We start from the raw sequence: 26,039 nt of genomic DNA, 5'->3' as shown, positions 1-26,039 counted from the left end.
ATCCAGCCGGACTTGACTAAGGCGTCGGTAACCATGGCCAGATCTGCCTTCTCGAGAAAGGGACGCACAGAGGCGTATCTAGGGAAAATAGCGCCTAGGGCAAACACTGAAATTGCGCCCCCTGTCCAAGCATCTGACACCCATCTTTGAGATAACTTTACCATAATATCAGCTGAAAAATACAAGTCAGGCTAGTTAATCTTTTAATATTTCAAAAACTATTTTAGCAGTGGACTTAGCCAGACCAAAAAATGCCGGAAAACTACAAATTTCAGTATGCTGGGGCTCATGAAATACCCCAATACTATGTGGAGGTGTACTTGGAAAACTAAACAGAAGTGCCTGTCTAATTCTCTACTATGTATTGTAGCATTACCATTACATAAGTTTTAAAAATAAATGGAGAATTTGACTTTTCCCAGATACTCTGTAAATAATTAAAGGATATGCAGAGTAAACTGTGTCACTGCTTGGAATATATTCTAGTCTTTCAGAAAGACAGTTAAAATAAGAGAAAGAGAGCAAGAAACTCCCAGTGGGCCTTAATATTAAGGATTTCACACTGATTCAAAGACAAATTCACCATTAATAGCCATATTAGCAAGACATCACATTTAACTCACTTATCACAAGAAGCAAAGTAAGAGCAAATGAATACAATCCTAGCTCATAAGCATCAGCTCAGTATTCACAAGCCCTGATTCTCTGTACATAGTGCCAATCTGAATATGTGTACAGTGACTTATATTATATATTATTATTTTTTTACCTGTAGCCCCTTTGGGGGGCTTCCTAAAGTCTGGGGGGTTTGCAAAGGTTCCTCCTCCCCCCACTGGCCTCTAGGGCCTCGCAGGGACCATTTGAGCATGTGCAGTGGCCATTTTTAAAAATCTTTTTTTTAAATGGCCACTGAAAACAAAATGGCCACCATGCATGCTCAAATGGTCTCTGCAAGGCCTGGCATGACCTAGGGCCTCACAGAGGCCATTTGAGCATGCATGGTGGCCATTTTGTTTTTGGCAACCATTTTTTTTTAATTAATTTTACAAAATGGCGCCCCCTTCAAGTGGCGCTCAGGGCACGTGCCCTGCCTGCCCTACCCCTAGATATGCCCCTGGGGACGCAGCTGGTGCACTAGCCAAAGCCGTGCAAAGGCACCCCTGGCCACCGCCTCCACCTGAGCTTCCAAAAGCAGAGCCGGGTCCAGTAGTACCCCCAAGCTGCGTACTTGCTCCTTCAAGGGGAGTGCAACCCCATCCAGAACCGGTAAAATCTCCTCATCCCGATTGGCTCTCCTACTGACCAACAGTACCTCCGTCTTATCCGGATTCAATTACAGTTTGTTAGCCCACATCCAACCCATCATGGCCTCCAGCCCCCGATTCAGGACATCCACTGCCTCCCTAGGATCAGATGACAAGGAGAGATAGAGCTGAGTGTTATCCGCATATTGCTGACAACTCAGTCCAAATCCCCGGATGACCTCTCCCAGCGGCTTCATGTAGATGTTAAACAGCATGGGGGACAAGACCGATCCCTGCGGGACCCCACAGGCCAACGGCCACGGGGCTGAGCAGTAGTCCCCCAGCACCACCTTCTGGACCCTCCCCCCAAGAAAGGACCGGAACCACTGCAACGCAGTGCCTCCGATTCCCATACTCGAGAGGCGGCCCAGAAGGATACCATGGTCGATGGTATCGAATGCCGCCGAGAGGTCCAGCAGAACCAACAGGGACGCACTCCCCCTGTCTAGTTCCCGGCGTAGGTCATCCACTAGAGCGACCAAGGCAGTCTCAGTCCCATACCCGGGGCGGAAGCCAGATTGAAAAGGGTCCAGATAATCTGTATCATCCAAGACCCTCTGCAGCTGGGACGCCACCACACGCTCCATCACCTTGCCCAAAAAGGGAAGGTTAGATACAAGTCTATAGTTATCCAGGCTGGAGGGATCAAGGGAGGGCTTTTTTAATAGTGGTCTTACCACCGCCTCCTTGAGGCACGATGGCATCCTGCCCTCCCTTAATGAAGCATTAATGATCACCTCCAGCCATCTGCCTGTCCCCTCCTTGGCAGCTTTTATTAGCCATGAAGGGCAAGGGTCAAGAGTGCACGAAGTCGCCCGCACACTGCCCAGGATCTTGTCCACATCCTCAGGCTGCACCAACTGAAAAGAATCCAACACAACGGGACCAGATGGTACCAAAGGCACGTCTGCCGGAACTGTGAAAACTCTGGAGTCCAGGTCAGCACGGATGCAAGCGACTTTATCTGCAAAGCGACAGGCAAACCGATCACAAAGAGCTGTAGATGACTCCTCTGCCATTGTCTGGGGGGATGTGTGGAGCAAAGTTTTCACCACACGAAACAGCTCTGTTTGTCTGCACTGAGCAGACGCAATGGAGGCGGAGAAAAAGCATTTCTTTGCCGCCCCCACCGCCACGGCGTAGTCCCTAAAATGGCTCTAGCCCGTGTTCGATCAGATTCGTGAAGACTCTTCCTCCACCGTCGCTCCAGCCGTCGCCCGAGTTGCTTCATCGCCCTAAGCTCCGAGGAAAACCAAGGAGCTGAACGGGCTCCACCAAGCCGGAGAGGGCGTTTAGGGACAACCGTGTCAACAGCCCGAGCCATCTCTCCATTCCAGAGATCAACCAAGGCCTCGACAGGGTCACCAGCTCTGGACACTGGAAACTCCCTGAGGGCTGTCTGAAATCCAAGCAGATCCATAAGCCTCTGGGGGCGGACCATCTTAATCGGCCCACCACCCCTGCAGAGGGCAGACGGAGCAGTCAAACTAAACCCCACCAGGTGATGATCTGTCCATGACAAGGGAGTGGTCTCAAATTCCCCCACCTCCAGATCATTTATTTCCCGGTTGGCAAAAACCAGATCCAGAGTGTGTCCCGCCACGTGGGTAGGGCCCTATACCAACTGAGACAGGCCCATGGTTGCCATGGAGGCCATGAAATCCTGAGCTGCACCCACTAGGGGGGCCTCAGCGTGGACATTGAAATCCCCCAAAACAATAAGCCTGGGGGAACCCAAGGCCACCTCCGAGACCACCCCCGCCAGCTCAGGTAGGGAGACTGAAGTGCAGCGGGGTGGTCGGTACACCAGCAGAATCCCCAGCCTATCTCGGAGGCCCACCCTCAAGGACAAACACTTGAAATTCTGAGATTGCCTGACCGGGCACCTGGAAACGGGGAGAGTCTCTTGAAAGATGACTGCAACGCCTCCTCCCCAATCCTCGAGGTGGGGCTGCTGCACGATCTGGAAACCTGGAGGGCAGAGCTGAGAGAGACCAACCCCGCCCAGCGCATCCAACCAGGTCTCCGTCACACATACCAGGTCAGCACGCTCATCCACAATCAAATCGTGGATGAGAGAGGTTTTTGTATTAACTGACCTGGCATTCAGCAGCAGCACCCTAATCCTCGAGGGAGTGTTCTCAGTTGACATAGTATACCTGGACTTCCAAAAAGCTTTTGACAAAGTTCCTCACCAAAGACTCCTGAGGAAACTTAGCAGTCATGGGATAAGGGGACAAGTACATGTGTGGATTGCAAACTGGTTGAAAGACAGGAAACAGAGGGTAGGTATAAATGGAGAGTTTTCACAATGGAGGGAAGTAAGAAGTGGGGTCCCCCAGGGATCTGTACTGGGACTGGTGCTTTTTAATTTATTCATAAATGATCTAGAAGTAGGGGTAAGCAGCGAGGTGGCCAAATTTGCAGATGATACCAAACTCTTCCAGGTAGTGAAATCCAAAACGGATTGTGAGCAGCTCCAAAAGGATCTCTCCAGACTGGGGGAGTGGGTGACAAAGTGGCAAATGCGGTTCAATGTTAGCAAGTATAAGGTGATGCACTTTGGGACAAAACCCCCCAACTTCAAGTATATGCTGATGGGATCTGAGCTGTCGGTGACTGACCAGGAGAGGGACCTTGGGGTCGTGGTGGACAGCTCGTTGAAAGTGTCGACTCAATGTGCAGCAGCTGCGAAAAAGGCCAATTCCATGCTAGGGATCATTAGGAAGGGGATTGAAAATAAAACGGCTCATATTATAATGCCCTTATACAAAACGATGGTGCAACCACACTTGGAGTACTGCGTACAATTCTGGTCACCACATCTTAAAAAGGACATCATAGAACTGGAAAAGGTACAGAAGAGGGCAACCAAGATGATCAGGGGCCTAGAGCACCTTTCTTATGAGGCAAGACTACAACACCTGGGGCTTTTTAGTTTAGAAGAAAGACGACTGGACTGTGGGGAGACATGATAGAGGTCTATAAAATCATGCATGGTGTGGAGAAAGTGGATAGAGAGAAATTCTTCTCCCTCTCCCATAACACTAGAACCAGGGGTCACTCCATGAAACTGATTGCCAAGAGTCTAGGACCAAAAAACGGAAGTACTTTTTCACATAACACGTGATCCACTTGTGGAACTCTCTGCCACAGGATGTGGTGACAGCCAACAGCCTGGATGGCTTTAAAAGGGGTTTAGATGACTTCATGGAGGAGAGGTCTATCAATGGCTACCAGTCAGAGGGCTGTGGGCCACCTTGAGCCTCAAAGGCAGGATGCCTCTGACTACTAGTTGCAGGGGAGTAATGGCAGGAGAGAGGGCACGCCCTCAACTCCTGCCTGTGGCGTCCAGTGGCATCTGGTGGGCCACTGTGCAAAACAGGATGCTGGACTAGATGGGCTTCCTTGGGCCTGATCCAGCAGGGCTGTTCTTATGTTTCTTATGTAAGGAACACGGGAAGCTGTTGCCAAACACCAAGGCAAGACTGTTGGTCCACTGTGGCTGGGGATTATGGGAGTTGTAGTCCAGCAACAGCTATGGGGCTTAAATTGAGCAGGCCTGCCATAGAGATTGTGTGTGTGTGTGTGTGTGTGTGTGTGTGTGAGAGAGAGAGAGAGAGAGAGAGAGAGAGAGAGAGAGAGAGAGAGAGAGAGGCATACACTCATGTAATTTGTTTTACAGTTATGAGACAGGCTACTCCACTTACTGGCTTACAGCCCAAGTTACTAATGAGTTCTCCCAAGTTGACTTGTCCCATTAATTTCAGTGGAAAGACTCTGTGCTAATTTCCCAAAGCCTGTCAGTCAGGCTGAGCGGGAGGGGCATGCTGAGCTTCAGTTTGTAGCCAGCCAATCACAAGCAGAGAAGGAGGGTCTTTGCCCTCCTCTATCTTCTTCTGCAAGTGGACACACCAGCTTTGGGCTGATGGCCCTCAGTTGGGGAACAAACAGTGTGGGGAGGCAGAAGGGCTCTGACTACACCCCCGGTGGGGGGGCCTCCTACGTACCCCTAAAGGTACCAGTACCTCCTCTTGGGAACCTCTGGTCTACATGGGCTGGCAGCAAAACCAGTCCTCTCCAAGGTTTCAGGCAGGAGTCTTTCCTGGCCCTGCCTGGAGATGCTGCCAGGGATTGAACCTGGGACCTTCTGCCTGCCAGCAGGCAGATCTCTTCCACGGAACTATGGCCCCATGCACTAAGGGGAATAATCCGACAGTGTTCACCTGTAATCTCCCCTCCAAATGCAAACCAAGGCAGATCCTGCTTAGCAAAGGGGACAATTCAGGCTTGCTAGCAGAAGACCAGCTCTTTTCCACACACCGAGGCCTCCTGCCCTGCGGCTGTTGGGTGTTGCTGGGCCCCAAGCATCCATCTTGGCAAACCAAACTCCCTTCATCCATCTGGCCGTTTCCTCCACAACGAGAGACCCCATCATTTATTAACACAGGAGTTTTCAGGTTTGTTGGACTACAGCTCCCATGGCCTCCCTCCACCACTGCAGCAGGGGATGATGGGAGTTGTAGTAGCACGCCACCCCCTGGGGAATCCAAGCTTGAGAGCCCCCTCCCTCAAGCACACGGCTTCCCTAGACCTGCTTGTCCAGAGAGCACAGGCAGGCCTCAGGGCTGGGATCCTAGGGGTCTCTCGGGATTGGGGTTGCCGCCACACTTCTCTTGAGAATTCCCCACAGCGTGGCTGAGGTGGGTGACTCACCAAGCCCATTAATATCTGGGCTCGTTATTAATAGAGCTGCCGCTGCCAGGAAACAGCATGGACAGCAGCGAGGAGGGAGGGAGGGAGGGAGGGAGGGAGGTCTCCTTCGCATCGCCCGTCAGCACGAATCCTCCCATTGAGAAAAGCTCAGGATGGATGAGGAGTCGTGCTGATCCACTCTGCAGCCCGCAAGAGCCGCCTGTTGGATTCTGGCTGATCAAAGGTGGCAGGAGCCGCTGACAAGGGCGGAGGGGCTGTGCGCAGCGGGCGGGGGGCTGGTTAGGCCGGCACCCCACCGGCCACAATTAGCCGGGCGACAGGAGGCTCCCAGGCTAGCACAAAATCACAGGCCTCCCATTCCAGGGAAAGGCATCCGGAGGAGCCCTTGGCTACATCGGGACATCAGAAGCTGCTTTATACAGAGTCAGACCCTTGGTCCATCTAGCTCAGTATTGCCTACACTGGCTGGCGGCCGCTCTCCAAGGTTCCAGACAAGCCTCTTTCCCAGCCCTACCTGGAGATGCTGCCAGGGATTGAAGCTGGCCCCTTCTGCATGCAAAGCAGAAGCTCTCCCACTGAGTTACAGCCCCATCCCTGAAGGGGAACATCTTGCAGCACTCCCAGGTAGTCTCACGTTCAATTCATGCTTGCGACCACAAGACCAGCTCTCCTTCCCCCAAACCAGGCGGGGTTGGGGATCAGAATTTGCACACCGGAGGGGTTGGTGCCTGCTGGGAGTCCACCTCCGGAGACAGAGCCTAGTTCAGGCTCAGGCAAGAATGTGAAGTGGAGCACAATCTGTGTCCAGAGTTTGTGCTGGAATCAAACTGCGGACCTCCCGATTCATGGCTCTTAACTGCTGTCCTGCATCAGCTCAGAGCAAGAACTCAGAGCACCCCAAGGAAGGTCGTAGGAGAATCACCAGAACATATGAAGAATCCTGCTAGATCAGGCTCAAGGCCTACCTCATCCATCACCCTGTTTCCTACAGGATGACCCACCAGATGCACGTCCCAATGGGAAGTGCAAGGGCAAGAGACGAAGGCATGCCCATCCTCTTGCTGTTGCTCCTCGGCAACTGGGATCCGGAAGTGTCCTGCCTCTGAGCCTGGAGGTGGCCTATAGCCATCAAGACTAGTAGCCAGTGAAAGACCTGTCCTCCCTGAATTTGTCTATGCCCCTTTTGAAGCTGGTGGCCATCACCACGTCCTGAGGCAGAGAATTTCATAGATGAACTAGGTGCTGTGTGGAAAAGTACTTCCTTTTGTCGGTTCCAAATTTGCTGGTCTCATGCGATGACTCCTAGTTCTTGTGTTGTGGGAGGGAGAAACGTTTGTCCACTTTCTCCCCACCATTCATAATCTTATAACCTCTATCATGTCTCCCCTTAGTTGCTTTTTTGCTAAACTAAAAAAGGATTGAGGCCCCCTGAAGGGACTGAGGCATAACACAAAGCAAAGGACTCAGAACCTTCCCTTTGTAATGCTCCTGACCCTATAGAGGGCCCACAATCAGCACCCCCCACCAAAAGGCAAATCCCACATAATTAAAAAGATTGCCCAGTATTTTTACCGATGGAAGCTGGTCTGAAACAGATTCAGGGTTCAGCATACCTTTGGAACACAGTATGCTATCTTATACCTAGTCAGACAATTGGTATGATCTCAGTATTGTCTACACCAGCGTGGGATTGGGAGGGAGCCAGCGTGGTGTAGTGGTTAGAGTGCTGGACTAGGACCAGGGAGACCCGAGTTCAAATCCCCATTCAGCCAGGAAACTAGCTGGGTGACTCTGGGCCAGTCACTTCTCTCTCAGCCTAACCTATTTCACAGGGTTGTTGTGAAAGAGAAACTCAAGTATGTAGTACACCGCTCTGGGCTCCTTGGAGGAAGAGCGGAATATAAATGTAATAATAGTAATAATAATACACCAGCCCCCCCAGCTGTTTTTGGACTACAACTCCCACAGTGGCCAATAGCCAGGGATTCTGGGTTGTAGACAAACATCTGCAGGAGGACCAAAGCTGAGTAGCCCTGGTCTACACTGACTGGCAGCAGCTCTCCAAGTCTTCACTTAGGAGCCTCTCCCATCAATACCTGGAGACAGTGTTTCTCTAACAGGGATTCTCAGACGTTGTTGATGACAACTCACATAATTCCCAAGCAAAAGCCATTGCAGCTGGGGATTCTGGGAGTTGTAGTTGACATCTGGAAATCCCTTTTTGAGGAAACATTGCCTGGAGATGTTGCCAGAAATTGAACTCAGAACCTTCTGCATGCAAAGTAGATGCCCATCCCCATCCCCATATCTGCAACATTCCTTCCCTGTAACCAACACAAATCAACAGGAGGATTATTTTGAAAAGGAGTTTTATTTAAATACCAGAGTAAAATGCCGGCTATTTCCAGCACAACAGAGATGACCTTAAATCCCTCGGAACTAAGTGTGTGTCAAAAGTGTCTGACTCCCCACACTGGAATGCAGTGACCCACAGAGGCAGTCTCCCATGCTAAAGTGAAGGATGTGGGACCCGCTTAGAATCCAGAAGTGACAGGCACAGGCACCCACAAGCTCTGTGTGTAGAGGACATGTCCCTTGAGTGAGGCTACCCTTTTATCACCATCTGGAACCACCTAAAGTCAGAAGCGTGTTTGGGAGTTCCTACTCCCAGCTCAGGGAATGAAAAGGAGAAACACAAAGACACCCCCTGCCCTCCCACCCCAGTCACTAAGAGAGAAGTCAGCAAGTCGACCTTCCACAAAGGAGGAGGCAAATCTTCCCACACTTGCAATGGGTCTCTTCCAGGAGGCAATCGATAATTCAGCTGGTCCAGGATGGGCTGGGGAGAAGTGGGCTAATAACTGCACCCCGTTTATTTGTGTGTGTGCGGGGGAGGCAATAGGAGGTCCCCTCGGAAGGCGCCAAGAAAGTTCTAATCCAAGCAACGTAACTGCATGAACATCTGCTGGCACAGGCCAGGAGTTGTTCATGCAATTGTGGCACGGCCCGCCTGGGCTGACATAGCACAGCCTGCCCACGTGAGCAGGTCTTTGGGAGAAGCAGCAAGACGCAGAGAGAGATGCGGCCTCCGCCTGCAGCCCTTCTGCTGAAGGGGTGACCCACTGCTGTCCTCCATAGGGGTCTGGATGCAAGCCCACTCCTGTTCCAGCCCATAGGCAGCCACGGTTCTGACCTGAGGTGGTTCCAGACTGTGATAAAAGGGTAGCGTCACTCAAGGAGTTGCATGGGGGGTTGTATCTGAAGAAACAGGGGAAGGTGGAAATGCTGGACATGAGAGAAGGACAAGCAGAACATGCAAGGCAGAAAGGCTGTAAAGGGGATATGATGGCTAAGGAGGGGCTGCAGGATGGTTAAGGAGGGAGGTGAGGGAGAGGGGGCAAGGAAGACCTCCCCTCCTCTCCCATAAGTCCAGCGTGAGCAACTGTAGGTTGGCTGGGTGGTTGAAATGCCGGGGGTGAGGGTTGCCCATCCAGTGGCCCATCCTCAATGTGACAATAAGATCTGCTAGGGCAGAGGTGGCTGACCTGCAGTTCTTGAGTTGTGGTTGGACTACAACTCCCATCACCCCCACCACAACGGCAGCAACGGATGATGGGAGTTGTAGTCCAGCCACAGTTGGAGAGCCAGAGGTTAGCCATTCCTGGTCTGGGACATGATGGAGAGAAAAAGCAGCCCCCAAATCATAGGTGTTCCCTCCTCCCAAGATGGAGCTCTTCAGGCTGTCGTCTGGGCTAAGCCGGCCAGCTGGAGGTGGTTTGACGGGGGGCTGGTACAGGCTACCCAGAATTGCTCCGCTCCAGGCAGATTCACAGGTGTTCCCCTGCAAGATCAAAAGAATCAGCAGCACAGAGTAAGGCTGGGCAGCAGAGGGGCCTTAAAAACCTCCATCGCTTGAGAGGCGGAGAGGAGGCCCTGCCATCCCAAAATCTATCTCAGCCCTATAGCTCATCCTTCCCCATTGCACTTTTATGGAATATTGGGGCAGGGGATGTTTGGAGGGGAAGTTTCTCTTGCCCACTTCAAAAGATGCCTGCCCCTTCAAAGTTCTCAACATGAGCAAGTCGGGGGTGGGGGCAGATGCACGCACACACACAGCATCCAAGAAGCAGGTGCCTTCCGAGAGCTGGCACTCTTGAGGACTGTGCATCTCCCTGCAGCTGAGCAGGCAGACTGGCCCACCAAATCCTCCTTCAAGAAATTCCACCGGGAGGGCAGGAGAGGAGCTCCACTTTAGAAAGCAGTGGCCAGAGAGCAGGGAAAGGTTGCCACAGCAGAGTATTCCCACCCCCCACCCCAAACAAAGGGAGAGAATGCACTGTGCATCTGGAGTGTGGCCTTCAGGACAGAAAAACCAGAGAGGAAGCTTGTGTGGCAGCATGTTGGCAGCTGGGCTGACCCCACAGAGACAGAGAAAGCATCACTGCATGGGACCAAACAGTAGTGTAAAGACTGTGCAAGCTTACAAGTCACACCAAACTCTGCACCTAGCAAGATTTAGGCTCCTGCATTCTATCGCTCAGGTTTCCCCCAATTCTCTGACCCAAGAACTGCCACCTCCTGCCAAACCTACGCATTGAGCTGGGAAACGGGGGGGGGGGGGGGGAAGAGACTTATGAAGGAAAGCAATCGTGGGTGGGTGGGCATGCTTAACTCTTTCCTTGCATGACAATCCCCCCCAGCTAGGTGTTTAACCAGAGGAAAGTGCCCCACTGAGAGGTGGGGCAGAGAAGCATCTCTGCCGGCCAGTTCTCCCCTCGAAATGTCATCCCCCCCCCCCCGCCGACTTTGCCATTACAGGCAAATACAGAGTGGCCTCCTTCCAATAATTTCCACTAGAAAGAGGGAACACTCAAATGCTCATTCCACCTCCGTGCTCCAGATGCCTCTTTTTCCAAATAGGAAACCTGGAAGTTTGTGCTACTGAAAGTACTTTAATTATAGGTATCACTCTACTTCTGCATCTCATAGTAGTGTGGCAGCTAGGCAGAATAAAATATAAATAAATAAATACACACACACACACACACACACACACACACACACACACAGTGTGGCTACTTGCTGCCAACATTTAAAACTCAGGTTGTTCAGTTTGGCTGATTTGTGTTACAATCTGTTGCCACCTTCTACACACACACACACACACACACACACACACACACACACACACACACACACCCCTCTTCCCTCCCTCCAACAAAACCTGAGTTTTATCTCAGGCTTCCCATAGCAATTAGAAGCTCCGGGAGCGAGAAAATGGTCATGGCCAGATGGTGCAGATTCCAGCAGCTGCGGGGGGAGCCGCTCTGCAGCCTGCCTTCCATACGCTTCCTGGCAGGGTCTGCGTCAACAAAGAGCGGAGGCTGGTCAAAACCAGCGACTGCTGCACTGCCGGCCTGCGGAGGGCTGTGGGTAGAAAGCAGCTGTCCCCTGCCTTGCCATGCCAGCTGAAAAGGACGGTGCCCCCCTGGATGTGTGCGGAGCTGGAGATTTCAGAGGGCGACGGAGACGTCCCACATGCTCACATGCCCACCTAGTGGCGTAGTCACTGCTGAGCAAGAGGGACATAGGTCCCTGGGCCGCAAGGGTGGGGCACAGGGGCCATCAAGGCACCCCTTTCCTTCCCCCGAGGCACCTCCTTGCCGCCATGGGTGGAAGTTGGGTGCACCTGCCCTCCCCACTGCTGCTGCACCCACCCGGTTCCTGCCTGTGGCCCATTCAGCTAGCCAGTGCATCCTTGGCTAGCTGGCTGGGCAGTGCATAGAAGCCCAGCGCAGGCAACACCCCCTGCCTCAGCCCGCCAATGCAGTGACGCCGGCACAGGGTAGTGTGCCGGGCGGGGGGGTGGCATGCTGCCTGTCAATGGGCAGAGGGGTGTGGCACCCACCCATCCCATCCCATGGCCACGGTCAGCCTTCCCATGCCCCTGTTCCCGCCCCCTGCCTCTCACATACCCCCACGCAGAGGAAAGGGTAGTCGATATTTTGGAGCAGTCTAATGAAGAAAGTCCGCAGGGATGTTTGCAGGGTGCCGCGTGTGTGAGGTCTCCATCTGACCTCCAGAAAGGCGATGCCTGAACTTCAAAGCCCAGTCAGCTTGGGAGGAGACGGTGATTTCTGGCTAACCCACCCGCAGCCTCAGAGCGAGCCTGGGGAAGCAGCCCGTCGTGGGCTCGAGAAGGCAACCAGCCAAGGTTGGTAATCAAGATCCGGAATCTCTTCTTGGCATAAGGAAGGGGGCGGCCGTAAGAGCACCACCTCTTGGCATTTTTCTTTTCTTTTGAAACAGCTTGTGGGGTCCTCCAAGGACCAGCCACCGATCCCAAAACAAAAAAGTCTCCTCATGCTAGAGGCACCTCGACACACCAGCTAAACCGGGTAACTGGAAAACTGCACACAGCCAAGCTACGGAGGAAAACTTAGCAGGATGTCGAGTCTGAAGGAGGAAGCAACAACGTCCCCACAGACTTCATTAAAAAACAACATGAAAATGCAGTCAACATGGATGCGGGGGGGGGGGGGGATGAAAGAGCTCTCGCCTTCCTTTCATTAAACAGCAGTGACTGTGAACAGCCACACTTGATTGGTTGCCTGTTAACGAGAGCTTTGCTGGGGAAGAGGCAGGAGTCACAGACAGGGATTCAAGGACATTTGAATTCTCAACACAAAGCGCCAGATCCCTTTGGCTACCTGGGAGGGGACAGAGAATCACCAAACTAGCGTGCAGCCTTAAAACCGATTAGTCCCTCTTGCCGGGCTTATAAATAGGTATCTATCCCCGCCCCCCCCCCCCGAATATGGGGATCACAAATCCCAATGAAGTCAGCATGGCTATGAGGATCTCCCTGAGGGCTTCAGGAGCTGAGCATGCGATCACCCTCTTCCAGCAACCGGTTCCAACCGGCAGCAGGCGCCCGGAGGACGAGATGCTGCACGCACGGCCAGACGGCACCTCCTCCTGTGCATCAGCTTCCCTTCTGCTCCCTGCTCCCCCGGAGTCTGGCTTTGGCATCCTTTGGAAAGGGGTCCCGTCCGGGTGTGGTGAGGAAACGGAGGCCGCCGGGCTGCTCTACCACTTGACGAAGACGAGCCCTGCAAGGACTGTGTAGCCCAAGACCAGGAAGAGGACCTTGAGGAGCCGGTCACTCTTGTCCTCCAGCTCCCTGGCCAGGATCTCGAAGAAGGTGACGAAGAGGAAGGTGCCAGCCGCGATGCCCTGCAGGAGCACCGAGGCCACGCTGCTGGCGACGTTGTGCGCGCGCTCGATCCCCATGCCGATCCCGATGCCCAGGGGGATCATCAGGCTGACGGTGACGGCCAGCTTGGCGGCCTCCCGAGTGGTCAGCCCGGCCCTGGCCATGCTGATGCCCAGGGCCACCGCCACCAGCGTCTCGTGGATGGCCACGCCCAGGAAGAGGCTCATCACCCGGTCCCCCTCTTCCTGCAGGCCCAGGGCCAGGCCCTCGAAGATGGAGTGGGCGGACAGGGCGAAGACCAGGCTGAAGAGGCGCAAGGGGTTGGAGCGCGACAGCTCCTGGACGCTCAAGGCGTGGCTGTGGCCGTGCTGGCTGCGGCCCCAGGAGTGCTCGATGAAGGGGCTCTCGTACTCCGAGTCGCTGCCAGCATCCGAGCCGGCGTTGAACGTCTCCAGGTCGATGAAGGGGGGCTTCTCCTTCCGGAACGTCAGGACCAGCTGCTCCACAAAGACGGTCATGAAGAAGCCCATCAGCATGATGGTCTCGGCCAGGGGGTAGTTCGTGCTGACGTTACCCAGCTTCAGAACTACTTGGAGCTGGAAGGGGGGAAAAGACGGAAGGAGGCACCAGGATCAGGGCACAGCCACACTGGAAGCTGTTGACTACTTGAGCCAGGCCCTTGGTCCATCTAGCTCAGGATTGTCTTGTCTACACTGACCGGCAGCAGCTCTCCAAGTCTCCCCCAGCTCAACCCAGAGATGTTGCCAGGGAGCGAACCTGGAACCTCCTTTCTAGCAGATGCTCTTCCACTGAGCTACAGCCCCGTCCCCTCAGGGGAAGACCTTACAGCACTCACATGTAGTCTCCCATCCAAATGCAAACTAAGGTGGACCCTGCTTAGCCAAGGGGGCAGTTCATGCTCGCTACTGCAAGGCAAGCTCTCCTTCTTGAAGAGAGGTCTAGAAAGAGTTGCTGCTAGGAAATCTGTCCTTGGGGTGGATGGAAAAATAGCCACTGCTTCTAAAATGCAACGTTTCTGGCTCTCATGAGCTCTCTGCATCCACTGGACGTTAAAAACATTATGAGGCACGCCTGAACGTAGGGAGCCTGCTAGGTCAGAGCCTTAGCCCATCTAGCTCAATGCTGTTCTCCTTCAAGACTGTCCTCCCAGCCCTAGGTGGAGTCAGCAGGGACTGAACCTGCGACCTTCTGTGTGCACGATGGAGGCACTACCTCGGAGCTACGGTCACCTCCCCAGAAAGTCCCTTAGCCCCGTGACAATTCTCTTTCTAGTTACAACAGTAAGTGGCATTTTGGGGAAGTGCCGTGCCTTGTGGAGAAGCTTCAGGCAGAAATTCAAGACCTAGGGGAAATGGTATGTTTTGCCTAGAGGAGATGCAATGGCTGCCTTCTTTAAAGTTGTAAGAGATGGGGAGGCTCCTATTCCAGCAGGAAGTGTGTTCCAAAGCCTCGGGGCAGCAACGGAGAAGGCCCGTCCCTGAGTAGCCACCAGACGAGCCAGTGGCAACTGCAGATGAACCTCTCCAGATGATCTCAATGGGCGGTGTGGTTCATAGTGAAGAAGGCGTTCTCTTAAATACCCTGGGCCCAAGCTGTTTAGGGTTTTATAGATTACTAGCCGACCCGCAGAGAGCATCTGTGCGCTCTTTGGGGCCAGCTGCCCCCCCATCCCTCCTCTCTCTTGCCCCCCATCCCTCCTGCCCCTCCCCTCTCTTTCCCCCTCCCCTTCCCCCTGCCCTACTCACTTTCCCCCTCCCCACTTCCCCATGCTCGCCACAGGCTGCCCCAGCCCCACTTGCTTCCCCGCCCCCTTGCCAGCTCTCCTCCTCTCTCCTCGCCTGGCCATCCCGTCGCTGCCTCCTGCTCCCGGTGGCCAGGCCAGGCCACTGGCACCTCCTCACCTGGGACGGGCCAGGCTGTCCCACCGCCACCTCCCCTGGCCGTTTTGCAGCCGATCTCACCGCCCCTGCCTCCATTTTTTCTCTCCAAGTCTCGCCCAAGGCCGGAGCTCTCGCAACCTGTTGCGAGAGTTCCGCCATCAAATCCAGGAGGACACGCATGCCGGCTAAGCGAATTAAATATATAGATAACCAAAATCTTGTACTTTGCCTGGAAACTTATCGGCAACCAGTGTCGATCTTTTAAGATAGGAGTGATATGGTCTCTCCAAGATGACCCAAAGACCAACCTGGCTGCCACATTCTGGACCAACTGCAGTTTCCAGACTACGTACAAAGGCAGCCCCACATAGAGTACATTGCAGTAGTCAAGTCTGGAGATGACCAGCAGATGTACTACAGTTCTGAGGTTTTTCTCAAGAAATGGACGCAGCTGGCGTATCAGCTGAACCTGAAAAAAGGCACTTCTGGCTACTGCCTCAACCTGGGACACCAGGGAGAGGTTTGTGTCCAGAAGCATGCCAAGACTGCATACCTGTTCCTTCGGGGGGAATGTGACCCCATCCAGAACTGGCAGATCAAAATCGTCTCCTGAATTCCGACCCTGCACAATAAGTACCTCCGTCTTATCTGGATTCAGCTTCAGTTATCCCTCATCCTGCCCATTACTGCCTCCAGGCAGGCATTAAGGGAAGTTATGTCTTCTCCTGATGATGTTGACATGGAGAAAAAGATTTGGGTGTCATCAGCATATTGATAACACCCTGCACCAAATCCCCTGATGATCTCTCCCAGCGGTTTCATGTAGGTGTTAAACAACATCAGAGACAATATGGAGCCCCGAGGAACACCATACCGAAGTTCAGTTTTTGAAGAACAACAGTCCCCGAGGGACACCATCTGGAATCTGCCTGAGAGATAAGAGTGGAGCCACTACAAAGCAGTGCCTCCCACCCCCAACCCCATCAGATGCTCCAGAAGGATACTATGGCCAACAGTATCAAAAGCCGCCGAGAGGTCCAAAAGGACAAACAGAGTCACACTTCCTCTGTCAATTCCTAATTGGAGATCATCCATCAGGCTGACCAAGGCAGTCTCCACCCCATGGCCCATCCGAAAGCTGGTCTGAAATGGGTCTAGATAATCAGTTTCATCCAAGATTGTCTGGAGTTGGGAGGCCACCACCCTCTCAATGATCTTGCCCAACCTCGGAAGGTTGGAGACAGGCCTGTAGTTGCTCAACTCCGAGGAATCCAAGACAGGCTTCTCCAGAAGCAGTCTAGTAATTGCCTTCTTAAGGCAAGGTGGCATCCTGACCTCCCTCAGAGAAGCATTTGCGATCTCTACTAGGCCTTCTACAACAACCTCCCTGCCAGACAGTATTAGCCACGCCGGGCGAGGGTCAAGAGGACAGGTGGTGGGTTGCATTGCTCCAAGCACCTTGTCCACATCCTCAGGAGTCACAAACTGGAACTGATCCAGCCTGACCACATAAGAGGAGTCGCTGGACACCTCCATTTCAGACACTGCAGTAATTGTGGGGTCTAAATCCAAGTCACCCCACATAGGAGAGATTTTATCCACACAAAAAATCATTAAACACATCACAGCGGGTAACAGATGGTTCCAAATTCTGATTCAAGGGAGGAGGGGCACTTACTAGCCCTCTCACAACCCTGAACAACTGGATGTGAACCTGCCGACACAATACGGGCTGAAAAGAATAGCTTCTTTCTTTCTTTTGCTGCCCGTATTGCCAGAGCATTTACTATTTAAATTGCATTTATAACCTGCTTTTCTTTTATAAAGGACATTAAGGAAGCATTTATGGGGTTCCCAGAGGGTCTCTCATCTAGGCACTGACCAGAACCGGACCCACTTATTTATTGTCACATTTATATCCCGCTCTTCCTCCAAGGATCTCAGAGGTTATCTTGATTTTCTTTATCCTCACAACAACGCTGTGAGGTAGGTTAGGCTGAGAGATACATGACTGGCCCACTTAGGATCCTGATGTAAAGAAAATGAAAAGTCCTATTCAGTCATTCAGCAAAAGAAAAAAGGATACGTGGCTCTACACGAGCAGGCCATTCCAAGCAGGTCTCGAAGTCCCACCTGCAGCAAGAACTTAACCCAGTGGCTCCCAACCTGGGTCCCTCCAGATGTTGCTGAACTACAACTTCATAATAAATTGTAGCTGGGCATGCTGGGAGTTGTAGTTCAGCAGCATCTGGAGGAAGCCAAGTTGGGAGCCACTGATCTAACCATTCAGTCACCCTTCCACCCATGGATCATGGAAATGGGTGCAATCACGCTTATGGCATTTGCTTCTTCAGATGAGGCCTGTAAGTGTGAAGACTGCAGGCAGGAACCGGGTGGCTGACAGGCCAGATTCTCGCCGTGGGCAGGACTTCCAAACGTGCTTGGAACGCTCTACTTGAAGTAAGTGGATTTTCTTTCTGTACCCAACACTGATATCTGAGAAGGGGAGCTCGCCTTGCACCTACTTTCCTGCACCTTAGGGGAAACTCTTTAGCGCTTCCCTTAAGGACCAGAGCCCTCGCAACCAGATGTGCCCCCACCTGCAACCTACCTTTTCTCGCACTGCAGGAAGGAGAGCGTTAAAGCAGGTGGCTAAGAAGACGCCGCCTCCGAAGGAGTTGCAGAGGGAAATCACTCGCTTGGAGCGGTGGGCCTTCTCGTGGTCAGCCTGGATAATCCTCACGGGCAGGAGGGCTCCCCCCAGCATCAGCAGGAACACCCCCACCAAGCAGAGGATCTTGGCGAGCAGCACCTTCATCTTGGCTCCACGGCAGGAGGTTGGGGTTGGCTCTTAGTCAGTGGCCTTTCTTGGGATATAGCAAAGGAGTGGGAGACCTGGCTGCCATAACCACAGAGAGCTGGGAAGAAGATATTGGGGAGGAGGGGAAGGATTGGTTTCAGTATTCTCCCTTAAAACATCTCTCTGGCCCTCCTCAGCAGGGAGAGGGAAAGAGGAGGAGGAGGAGGAGGCTTTTACCAAGAGTGGCCAAACATGCGTGAACACAAACGGCGATGCCAAAATCCAGCCAAAAGAAAAACTGATCCCACCCTCAACTGGTGATGGGCTTGCACAAGCCGGCTGGGGCGGTCGGTACCATCTGCTCATTGTGATTTTTGACAAGGTCTACAACCCTAGAGATAGGAACCTAGGAAGCTGCCATATGCTGAGTCAGACCACTGGTCCATCCAGCGCAGTACTGTCTACACAGATTGGCAGCAGCTTCCCAAGGTTGCAAGCAGGAGTCTCTCTCAGCCCTGCCTTGGAGATGCTCTCAGGGAGGGAACTTGGAGGCTTCTCCATGCAAGCAGGCAAATGCTCTTAGCAGAGCAGCTCCATCTCCTGAGGGGAATATCTTACAGTGCTCACATATGTGGTCTCCCATTCAGATGCAAACCTGCTTAGCAAAGGGGACAATTCATGCTTGCTGAAGCCACCTAATGATGTAGTGGGGAAATGACTTGATTAGCAAGCCAGAGGTTGCTGGTTCAAATCCCCACTGGTACCTATACTGGGCAGCAGCGATATAAAAGATGCTGAAAGGCATCATCTCATACTGCACAGGTAACCTCCAAAGAAAACCACAGGGCTCTGTGGTCGCCCGGAGTCAACACTGACTCGACGGCACACAGTACCTTTACCACAAGACCAGCTCTCCTCCCAGAGAGATGGAAAAGAAGGAATAGCATTGCCGGGCTCCCAGCAGCTTGATTGCCTGCAGCAGTCAAATTTGCAATGGTATTTTAAAAGCTTGTAAATGTTTCAAAAATACAAAAATGACTATAAAATTTCCGCAGTGCTGTCAGAGGAATGGAAATGGGCAGGAATGTCTTCCAAAGATTACTCCATGGAGAGAGTACAATTGGCTCATTGCTCTCCTAACCCTGACCCTTTTTCTCTGTGCAAAAATGACTGCAGTTTTATCCTAATCATTTGGGGAAGAGATAAAGGAGGGGTGATAACTGTAGGCGGGCCTTCTCTGTAGCTGCTCCTGGACTGTGGAATGCACTCCCAGCAGAAATTCGTAATCTTGATTCTTTGAGAGCCCTTAAAACCTATCTGTTTGGCCTGGCCTTTCAGGGTTTTTAATCAGTTTTAATTGTTTTAATACCTGGTTTTCAGGGTTTTAATTGTTTTGATAGTTTAATTGTTTTTTAAGTTGTTTTAAATTGGTATTTATATTTGTATCTCTGTTTTAATTGTTTTTAATGTTTTCTGTTTTAATTGTAAACCTTCCTGAGCCATTTTGGAAGGGCGGTATATAAATCAAATAAATAAATAAATAATAAATAATAAATAAATAACACAGAGCAAGTTGTATGTGCAATGATGCTATCACCTATTTTCTATTTCTAGGGAATTAGATGTTGCCAAAATTGACTACGAGCAGTCATCCCCTGAGATGGTACCAATGGCCAAAATTTGTGGGACCAGCTTGTGGATTAGATGAACAGTGAGCTAGTCATTCCCAATCCCAATGGAGCCCAGTCCAGGAGCATCAACTCTGCCAACAAATCCTGTCATACTTGAACAACTGTCACCATCCAATAAATAACCTCTCCTATTTTTGTCCTCCTCTTCGTATCCTTGAATGTTGTTTATTGTTCTTATTTTGCCCTCCCACACTCACCCCTTTGCCCTTCCAGAAACCTGCCCGGCTCAGATTCCTCTTGTCTTGCTTTTGGATCCAAGTAGCATTTCTTGCTTATACTGTATTTATCCAAATAGAAGTCATCTCTGAATTTAAGATTACTCCCTTAAAAGTAGAGGAAATACTATATTTACCCAAAAGGAAGGATGACTCTGAATTTAAGATGACCCCCTAATTTCTAACTTGGAAAAAATCTAGTCTTGGATTCAAGTAAATATAGTATTCTCAACTATCTCAAGAAATGTTTGTGTGCACCTCGACAATGCTTATCACATGCTTCTTGTGTCACTATTTTCCACTACTGTATCTGGGTGGTGTTTTTTTTTAAACCCTTCCAGACACTAGGTTTGTTCTCCCAATCACTAACTGAGCAGAATGAGAAGGGCTCAGGAAATCTAGTCCGGGATGAGTGAAAAATGATGCCTGACAAGTGAAAAAAGTCCTGAGAAGTAATGTGTACCAACATATCTTGACCTCTTGAGAATGAGCACCCTACTCAGTTTTGGAAGCCAGGTGGGCTCCCGATTTTAAGTAGTGTGTTTATAAGAAGCAAGGTAGGAAGCAGAGAACTTGATCATCTGCCAAGCCTCAGCTGGGTAGGCCTGTTTCCCCTCCAATCTCATTGAGAAGCTGGGGATGGAATCTGGGTAGATGTGCTTGTTTTAGCCAGCTGGGGCTTTGCAGACAAGCAAGCTCGTATACCAGGGAGTCGCTTGGGCTCGGCGGGTTGGGAGAGGACGCCTAGGCGCGACCGTGTCGATCGCCCGATGCATCCCCTCAGACCAAATGGAGACCAGGGAGTCAAGAGGATCATCCACTCTCTCAGCAGGAAACTCCCCCAGAGCTGTCAGGAATCCATCAGGATCCATAAGCCTCTGGGGGCGGACCATCCTAACTGGTCCCACACCCTTGCAGAGGTGTTGTGGGTTCACCCTCAGTTCAGTCTTCACCAGATAGTGATCCGTCCATGATAACGGCGTTGAGGCCTCCTGGACTATCCACGGAGCACCACTGGCCAGCATTGACCCAAAAACCAAATCAAGCGTATGGCCTGCCACATGTGTGGGACCAGAAATCAATTGAGACAAGCCCACCGTCATCATGGAGGACATGAAGTCCCGAGCTGCACCAGATAAGGCAGCATCAGCATGGATGTTAAAGTCCTCCAAAACTAACAGCTGTGGGGTCCTCAACGCCACATCTGAGCCCACCTCAAGCAGGGAGACTGTTAGACAGCAGGGTGGGTGGTATACCCACCGCTATCTCGCACCAGGTCCTGGGCACCACTCAGGATTAAGTCCAATCTAATCTCTTTTGTATGAGATCTTTGCCCTCCTCCTCCAGAACCCCTTATATCCTCCCTTCCCAGTTTTTAGAGGCTTTCTGAGTAAGATGCTGAGTCATGAATTTTAAGAGCATGAGCTGTGGGGTGTATTTGAACCCCAGCTCTACCTCCTCCTCCTGCCCTTCCAGGTCCGCCCTTTCATATCAGCCCCCCTCCGTGGGCATTCCTTCCCAGGGCACGGATTTATTTGCGTGTTTCGAGTGATTTAAGTGCATGCTTCTAAAATACGTGAACTACTTGAATACCTACTTGATGCTTTCTTCACACGCATGCACACAGTTCGTTCGTTCTTTCTCCCCCCACAGCCACCCAACCTCTGCGTGCCCGACGCTGCGCAGACCCCAGAGAAGGACAACCCCTCTCTCCTCCTTACCTTTACCTCTTCCACTTCCTCTATCTTCCGCGCTCGCGCTCGCTCTCCTGCAGCTTCCGGCTGTCCCACCTTGGCAACGGCGCCGTCCCGCCCCCGACGTCGGTCTTTCACCGTCCGTTGGCTGCCGGTGACGACACGCCGCCGCTCATTGGCTCCTCCGCCCGTCCCCTCCTTGTGATCCCTGGGGGAGACCGGCTTCGAAGCGCAGCGCGTAAGGGCGTCCGCTGCCCTTAGAGGAGTTGTGCAGGGCCGAATAGGGACCTCCTCAGGACGGAAACCACGACGGGGAAGGTTCCGGGACCGTGCAGGGGTGGAGGAAAACTTGGGAAGGGAAAGGTGGTGGAGGTGCAAGGCAAGGGGTGCTTAGGGCGGGGAATTAGCTCAGTCTCGATGACAGACCGTGGGAAGCGCGAACGAGGGAAACTGCAAGAGGCCACAGGATGAGCTAGGAACACCTTCCCATTCAGAGAGAGTGGTTGGCAGCATTTGGCTGGCCGCTGTTCCAAAGAGGATGCTGGGGCCCCCCCTCCTTGGTCTGACCCAGCAAGGCTCACGGGCCGGATACAGTCACTAAAGAGAGGCTGGCTTGGATATCTAACAGCCAGGATACTTCAAGGGAGCCTCCGGGCTCACAGGCAGTCTACCTGAATGTCTCTGATGGTGGAAAGGGGTTCATAACCTTCATGAGACAGGATGGTACTCCATTCAGATCCTGCAGGGCTTTCTTTTAAAGGGATAAAGCCGTGGTAGAGCAAACAAACTATCTATTAGACAAATAAAGGTATTTATTTTAAAATTAACAGCAGGGAAGAGGTTATTGGTTTCCTAGACTGGCTGCCGTGTGGAGGAAAGGGTGCCAGATTGAATGGGATAACACCATTGGGCCTGATCCACCAAGGCCCTTATGTTCTCAATAGGGGCGTAGCTAGGGGAAAGGGGGCCGTGTTCATCCCTCTTTCTGGTGGCCCCCCAGAGTGAGGGAGATAATGAAGAAAATAGGGAGGGGTGGAGCTGGAGGGCCCTCAGGAGCTGGGGACCCGTGTTCTTTGAACCCTTTCACTCAATTATAGCTACACCCCTGGTTCTCACGCTTATTATGGTTCATACAAAGCCTATGCAAAATCGCCAGTCAGTTGTGATGCACCAGTTGTAAAGTTGCTGGCATTTTATAAACCATGAGCAGGCAGGTCCCTTCCCATGGTCACCCACATCTTGGCCTTTGCTGGGACCTCCACCTCTGGTGGAGGGACCCTGGCTTGCTCTTTGCAGTGCTGTGGTTGTTGTCCTGCAGCAGATCAAGAGGACAACCTCAGCATAACCCCACATGAGAGCCCTGCTGGATCAGGCCCAAAGCCAACGTAGCCCAGCATCCTGTTTCCCACAGGGGCCCATCAGATGCCTCCAGCAAGCCCATAGGCAAGAGGTGAGGGCATGCCCTCTCCCCCGCTGCTGGTATTTAGAAGCATCTTGCCTCTGAGGCTGGAGTAGCCATTGATAGCCTTGTCCTCCATGCAAAGTCCTTCTTAACGCCATCCAGGCTGGTGGCTATCACCACATCTTGTGGCAGAGAATTCCACAGGTTAATTGTGCATTGTCAGTCTGCCCTTTTGTCAGTCCTAAATTTCTTGGCAGTCAGTTTCATGGGATGATCCCTGGTTCTAGTGTTCTGCAAGAAGAAGAAAATTTCTCCCTCCCCCTGCATAATTGTATAAATATCTATCATGTCACTTCACTAATCTTTTTTTCTAAACTAAAAAGCTCCAGGTGTTGCAGATATGCCTCATAAGGAAGGTGCTCTAGGCCCCTGATCATCTTGGTTGCCCTCTTCTGCACCTTTTCCAGTTCTATAATGTCCTTTCCGAGGTATAGCAACAGAACTGTACACAGCACTACAAATGTGGTCACTCCATAGATTTGTATAAGGGCACTATGTCATTAGCTTTATTTTCACTCACCTTCCTCATGATTCCAGGCATGGAATTGGCCTTTTTCACAGCTGCCGCACAGTGTGTTGACATTTTCAAGGAGCTGCCACCATGATCCAGAGACCCCTCTCCTGCTCAGTCATGGACAGCTCAGACTCCCATCAGCGTATGTGTGTAGTTTGGGATTTTTTGTCCCAATATGCATCACTTTACACTTGCTAACAGTGAACCACTTCTGCCATTTTGTTGCTCTTTCCCCCAGTTTGGAGTGATCCTTTTGGGGCTCCTTACAATCTCTCCCCTACAGCTAGGAGGATGCAGGGCTGGGGGTGAGTGACACTCTCCCTCAGCCACAATCCTCACTCCCCATCCTGCTCAGGGAAATGAAATGAAAGGAGTGCTTCTGTAGAGGATAATTCCCTAGTAGCTTTAGGGTTAATTTAGTGCATAGTGCTAAATAGTTTCATCGCCTCCCTCCCCACCCTTGTAGCAAAGAGAGGGGATCAAACTGCCCTGCCCTGTGCAAGCTGGGTACTAAGGAAGAAGCCCCCCCCCCAACGTGCACCCTTATTAGGCTTCTCACAGGGATGGAGGTGATCCAACTCCTTAACACTGTGAATGCTGGATATTCAGTATCTCAGTGCTAAAGAGTTCCAATGCCTGCCTGCCTCCTCCAAGCAAAGAGAGAGGCCATCGAACTTCCCAGCCCCGCACAAGCTGGATACTAAATGAGAGGTGCACATGCGCCCTGATGCTTAATCAGGGCACATGTAGGTCTCTCATTTAGTACCCAGCTTGCGCAGAGCTGGGAAGTTCGATCGCCTCTCTCTTTGCTTGGAGGAGGCAGGCAGGCATTGGAACTCTTTAGCGCTATGTGCTAAATTAACCCCAAAGCTACTAGCGAATTTTCCTCTACAGAAAGAAGCTAGTTTCGTTTCACTGAGCAGGGAGGCAAGGTGAGGAGTAGTGGCTGTCAGGGAGTTCAGGGAGAGTTGGACCTGGCTGCAGGGCTGGTTGTGATTGCCCCGCTCTCCTCATCTAGAGGATTAGCCTGTCACTACCCTAAATAGTTTAGTATCATCTGCAAAGCTGGCCACCTCGCTGCTTACCCCTGCTTCTAGATCATTTATGAATAAATTTAGAGAGCACCGGTCCCAATACAGATCCCTGGGGGACCTCACTTCTTACTTCCCTCCGTTGTGAAAACTCTCCATTTATCCCTGCCCTCTTTGTTTCCTGTCCTTCAACGAGTACCGATCTGACGGATGAACCTGTCCCCTTTCCCCATGACTGCTAAGTTTACTCAGGAGCCTTTGATGAGGAACTTTGGCGAAAGCTTTTTGGAAGTCCAGGTATACTATGTCAACTGGATCAAAACTCTGTCAAAGAGGTTTGGTTTTTATTTTCCACATTTTTTTAAAAAAAGAAAACGTGTCAAATGTTTCCAACAGATCAGATTTAAAAACAGAAGAAGACCAACTCTCCTCAGGCCCCCCACCCCTTCCTTTGCCAATATTCCTTGCCTTGTGGCGGCCACAGCACCCTGCCTCCCGGCCTCCTTGGGATAACCCAACTATTCCTAACAAGGCAGCCTGTCATACCTAAGACATCACCTGCCACCTCCTCCCCTCACTCCGTCCCATATTTTCTTGGAAGCCCGCTACCCTCTTGGGGATGCCAACCTTCCCCCCCTCAGTGGGACGGAGCACCTCTCGCAGCTGCCCAAGACCCCACAGCAGAGGTGGGGGGAGGAGGAGGCGGAGTCAGAGATCATTGGCCGCACACCCCTTTCCCATCCAGGACAAGCCCCCTGAAAAGCTGGGCACAGGGACAGGTTCCCCCATCATCTTGGACTGCACCAAGAGCTGGTACAGAAAAAGACACGACTGCACCTGGCCCTTACTGGGCAGACCCAGGCAGGAGGGGCAGGGGTTGCTGGAGACAGGTGTAGCCTACAGGAGGAAGAGGGCACAGATCATCAGTATGAACCTCTGGAGCCGATCCTGCCTTTTGCAGGTGACCCACTCTCTCACTCCACACATGCGGCAGCAACTTAATCACACAGGGTACTCAAACACACACCCTGGAAGAAGAGGGAGTGCGTGTGGATGAGTCAGGGAGTAGGGGACACGGACATACACACACAGCAATGGGCTCCCTCTTTACCCAAGTGATGTTCCAGTTGCTGTGAATGAGCTCACAGCACCTTTTATGGGAGGTTGGGCAGATGATGGGCTCGCCCCTTGTGACCATCCTCCTTGTGACACTCCCAGGCCAGGAATCCTTTTGCTGTTGGCACAGGGCTACCCAGTGGTTCAACAGGGCAAAATATATGGCACCTGGCACCATGGCTGCTCTGCTGGATATTTAAAGAGCGGGGTCATTTTAATTCCCCAGGTGGGCTGTTAAAGCCTGACTATCAGCACCCTTTGCTAACAGTCCTCCTGGTGTCACAAGCAGGCAGAAGTCCAAAACAAAAATCAAATGAATGCAAACACTTTGAAAAACCAGAGCAGAACAGCTCACCCTCCCTGCCCTCTCACTCCAACC

The 26,039-nt window shown here is 52.0% G+C and overlaps 1 protein-coding gene across 2 annotated transcripts; it reads right to left on the bottom strand.

The window, feature by feature from the left end:
* Nucleotides 1-10,952: 10,952 nt before the first annotated feature.
* Nucleotides 10,953-21,716, bottom strand: SLC39A3 (solute carrier family 39 member 3). Of its 2 annotated transcripts, none has more exons than XM_053301288.1 (3): nucleotides 21,565-21,716; nucleotides 17,749-18,055; nucleotides 10,953-13,832 (listed from the first exon to the last, which is right to left on the bottom strand). In XM_053301288.1, the coding sequence occupies exons 2-3, from the start codon at nucleotides 17,953-17,955 to the stop codon at nucleotides 13,110-13,112; spliced, it is 930 nt and encodes a 309-aa protein (XP_053157263.1). In that variant the 5' UTR covers nucleotides 17,956-18,055; nucleotides 21,565-21,716; the 3' UTR covers nucleotides 10,953-13,109. The 2 variants fall into 2 exon arrangements, with proteins under 2 accessions (XP_053157263.1, XP_053157264.1); XM_053301289.1 differs by lacking the exon at nucleotides 21,565-21,716 and adding an exon at nucleotides 21,441-21,557.
* Nucleotides 21,717-26,039: the final 4,323 nt, after the last annotated feature.

Source organism: Hemicordylus capensis, chromosome 2 (genome assembly GCF_027244095.1).
Source record: "Hemicordylus capensis ecotype Gifberg chromosome 2, rHemCap1.1.pri, whole genome shotgun sequence".
Lineage (NCBI taxonomy): Eukaryota > Metazoa > Chordata > Lepidosauria > Squamata > Cordylidae > Hemicordylus > Hemicordylus capensis.
This window is presented reverse-complemented; position numbering and strand designations above follow the sequence as displayed.

Bases quoted from the DNA above. Each gene is read 5' to 3' on its own strand.
- SLC39A3 (XM_053301288.1), bottom strand. From the start codon at position 17,955: ATGAAGGTGCTGCTCGCCAAGATCCTCTGCTTGGTGGGGGTGTTCCTG. The intron at 13,833-17,748 runs GTAGGTTGCAGG...CCCCCCTTCCAG, and splicing joins TTCCTGCAGTGCGAGAAAAG to CTCCAAGTAGTTCTGAAGCT.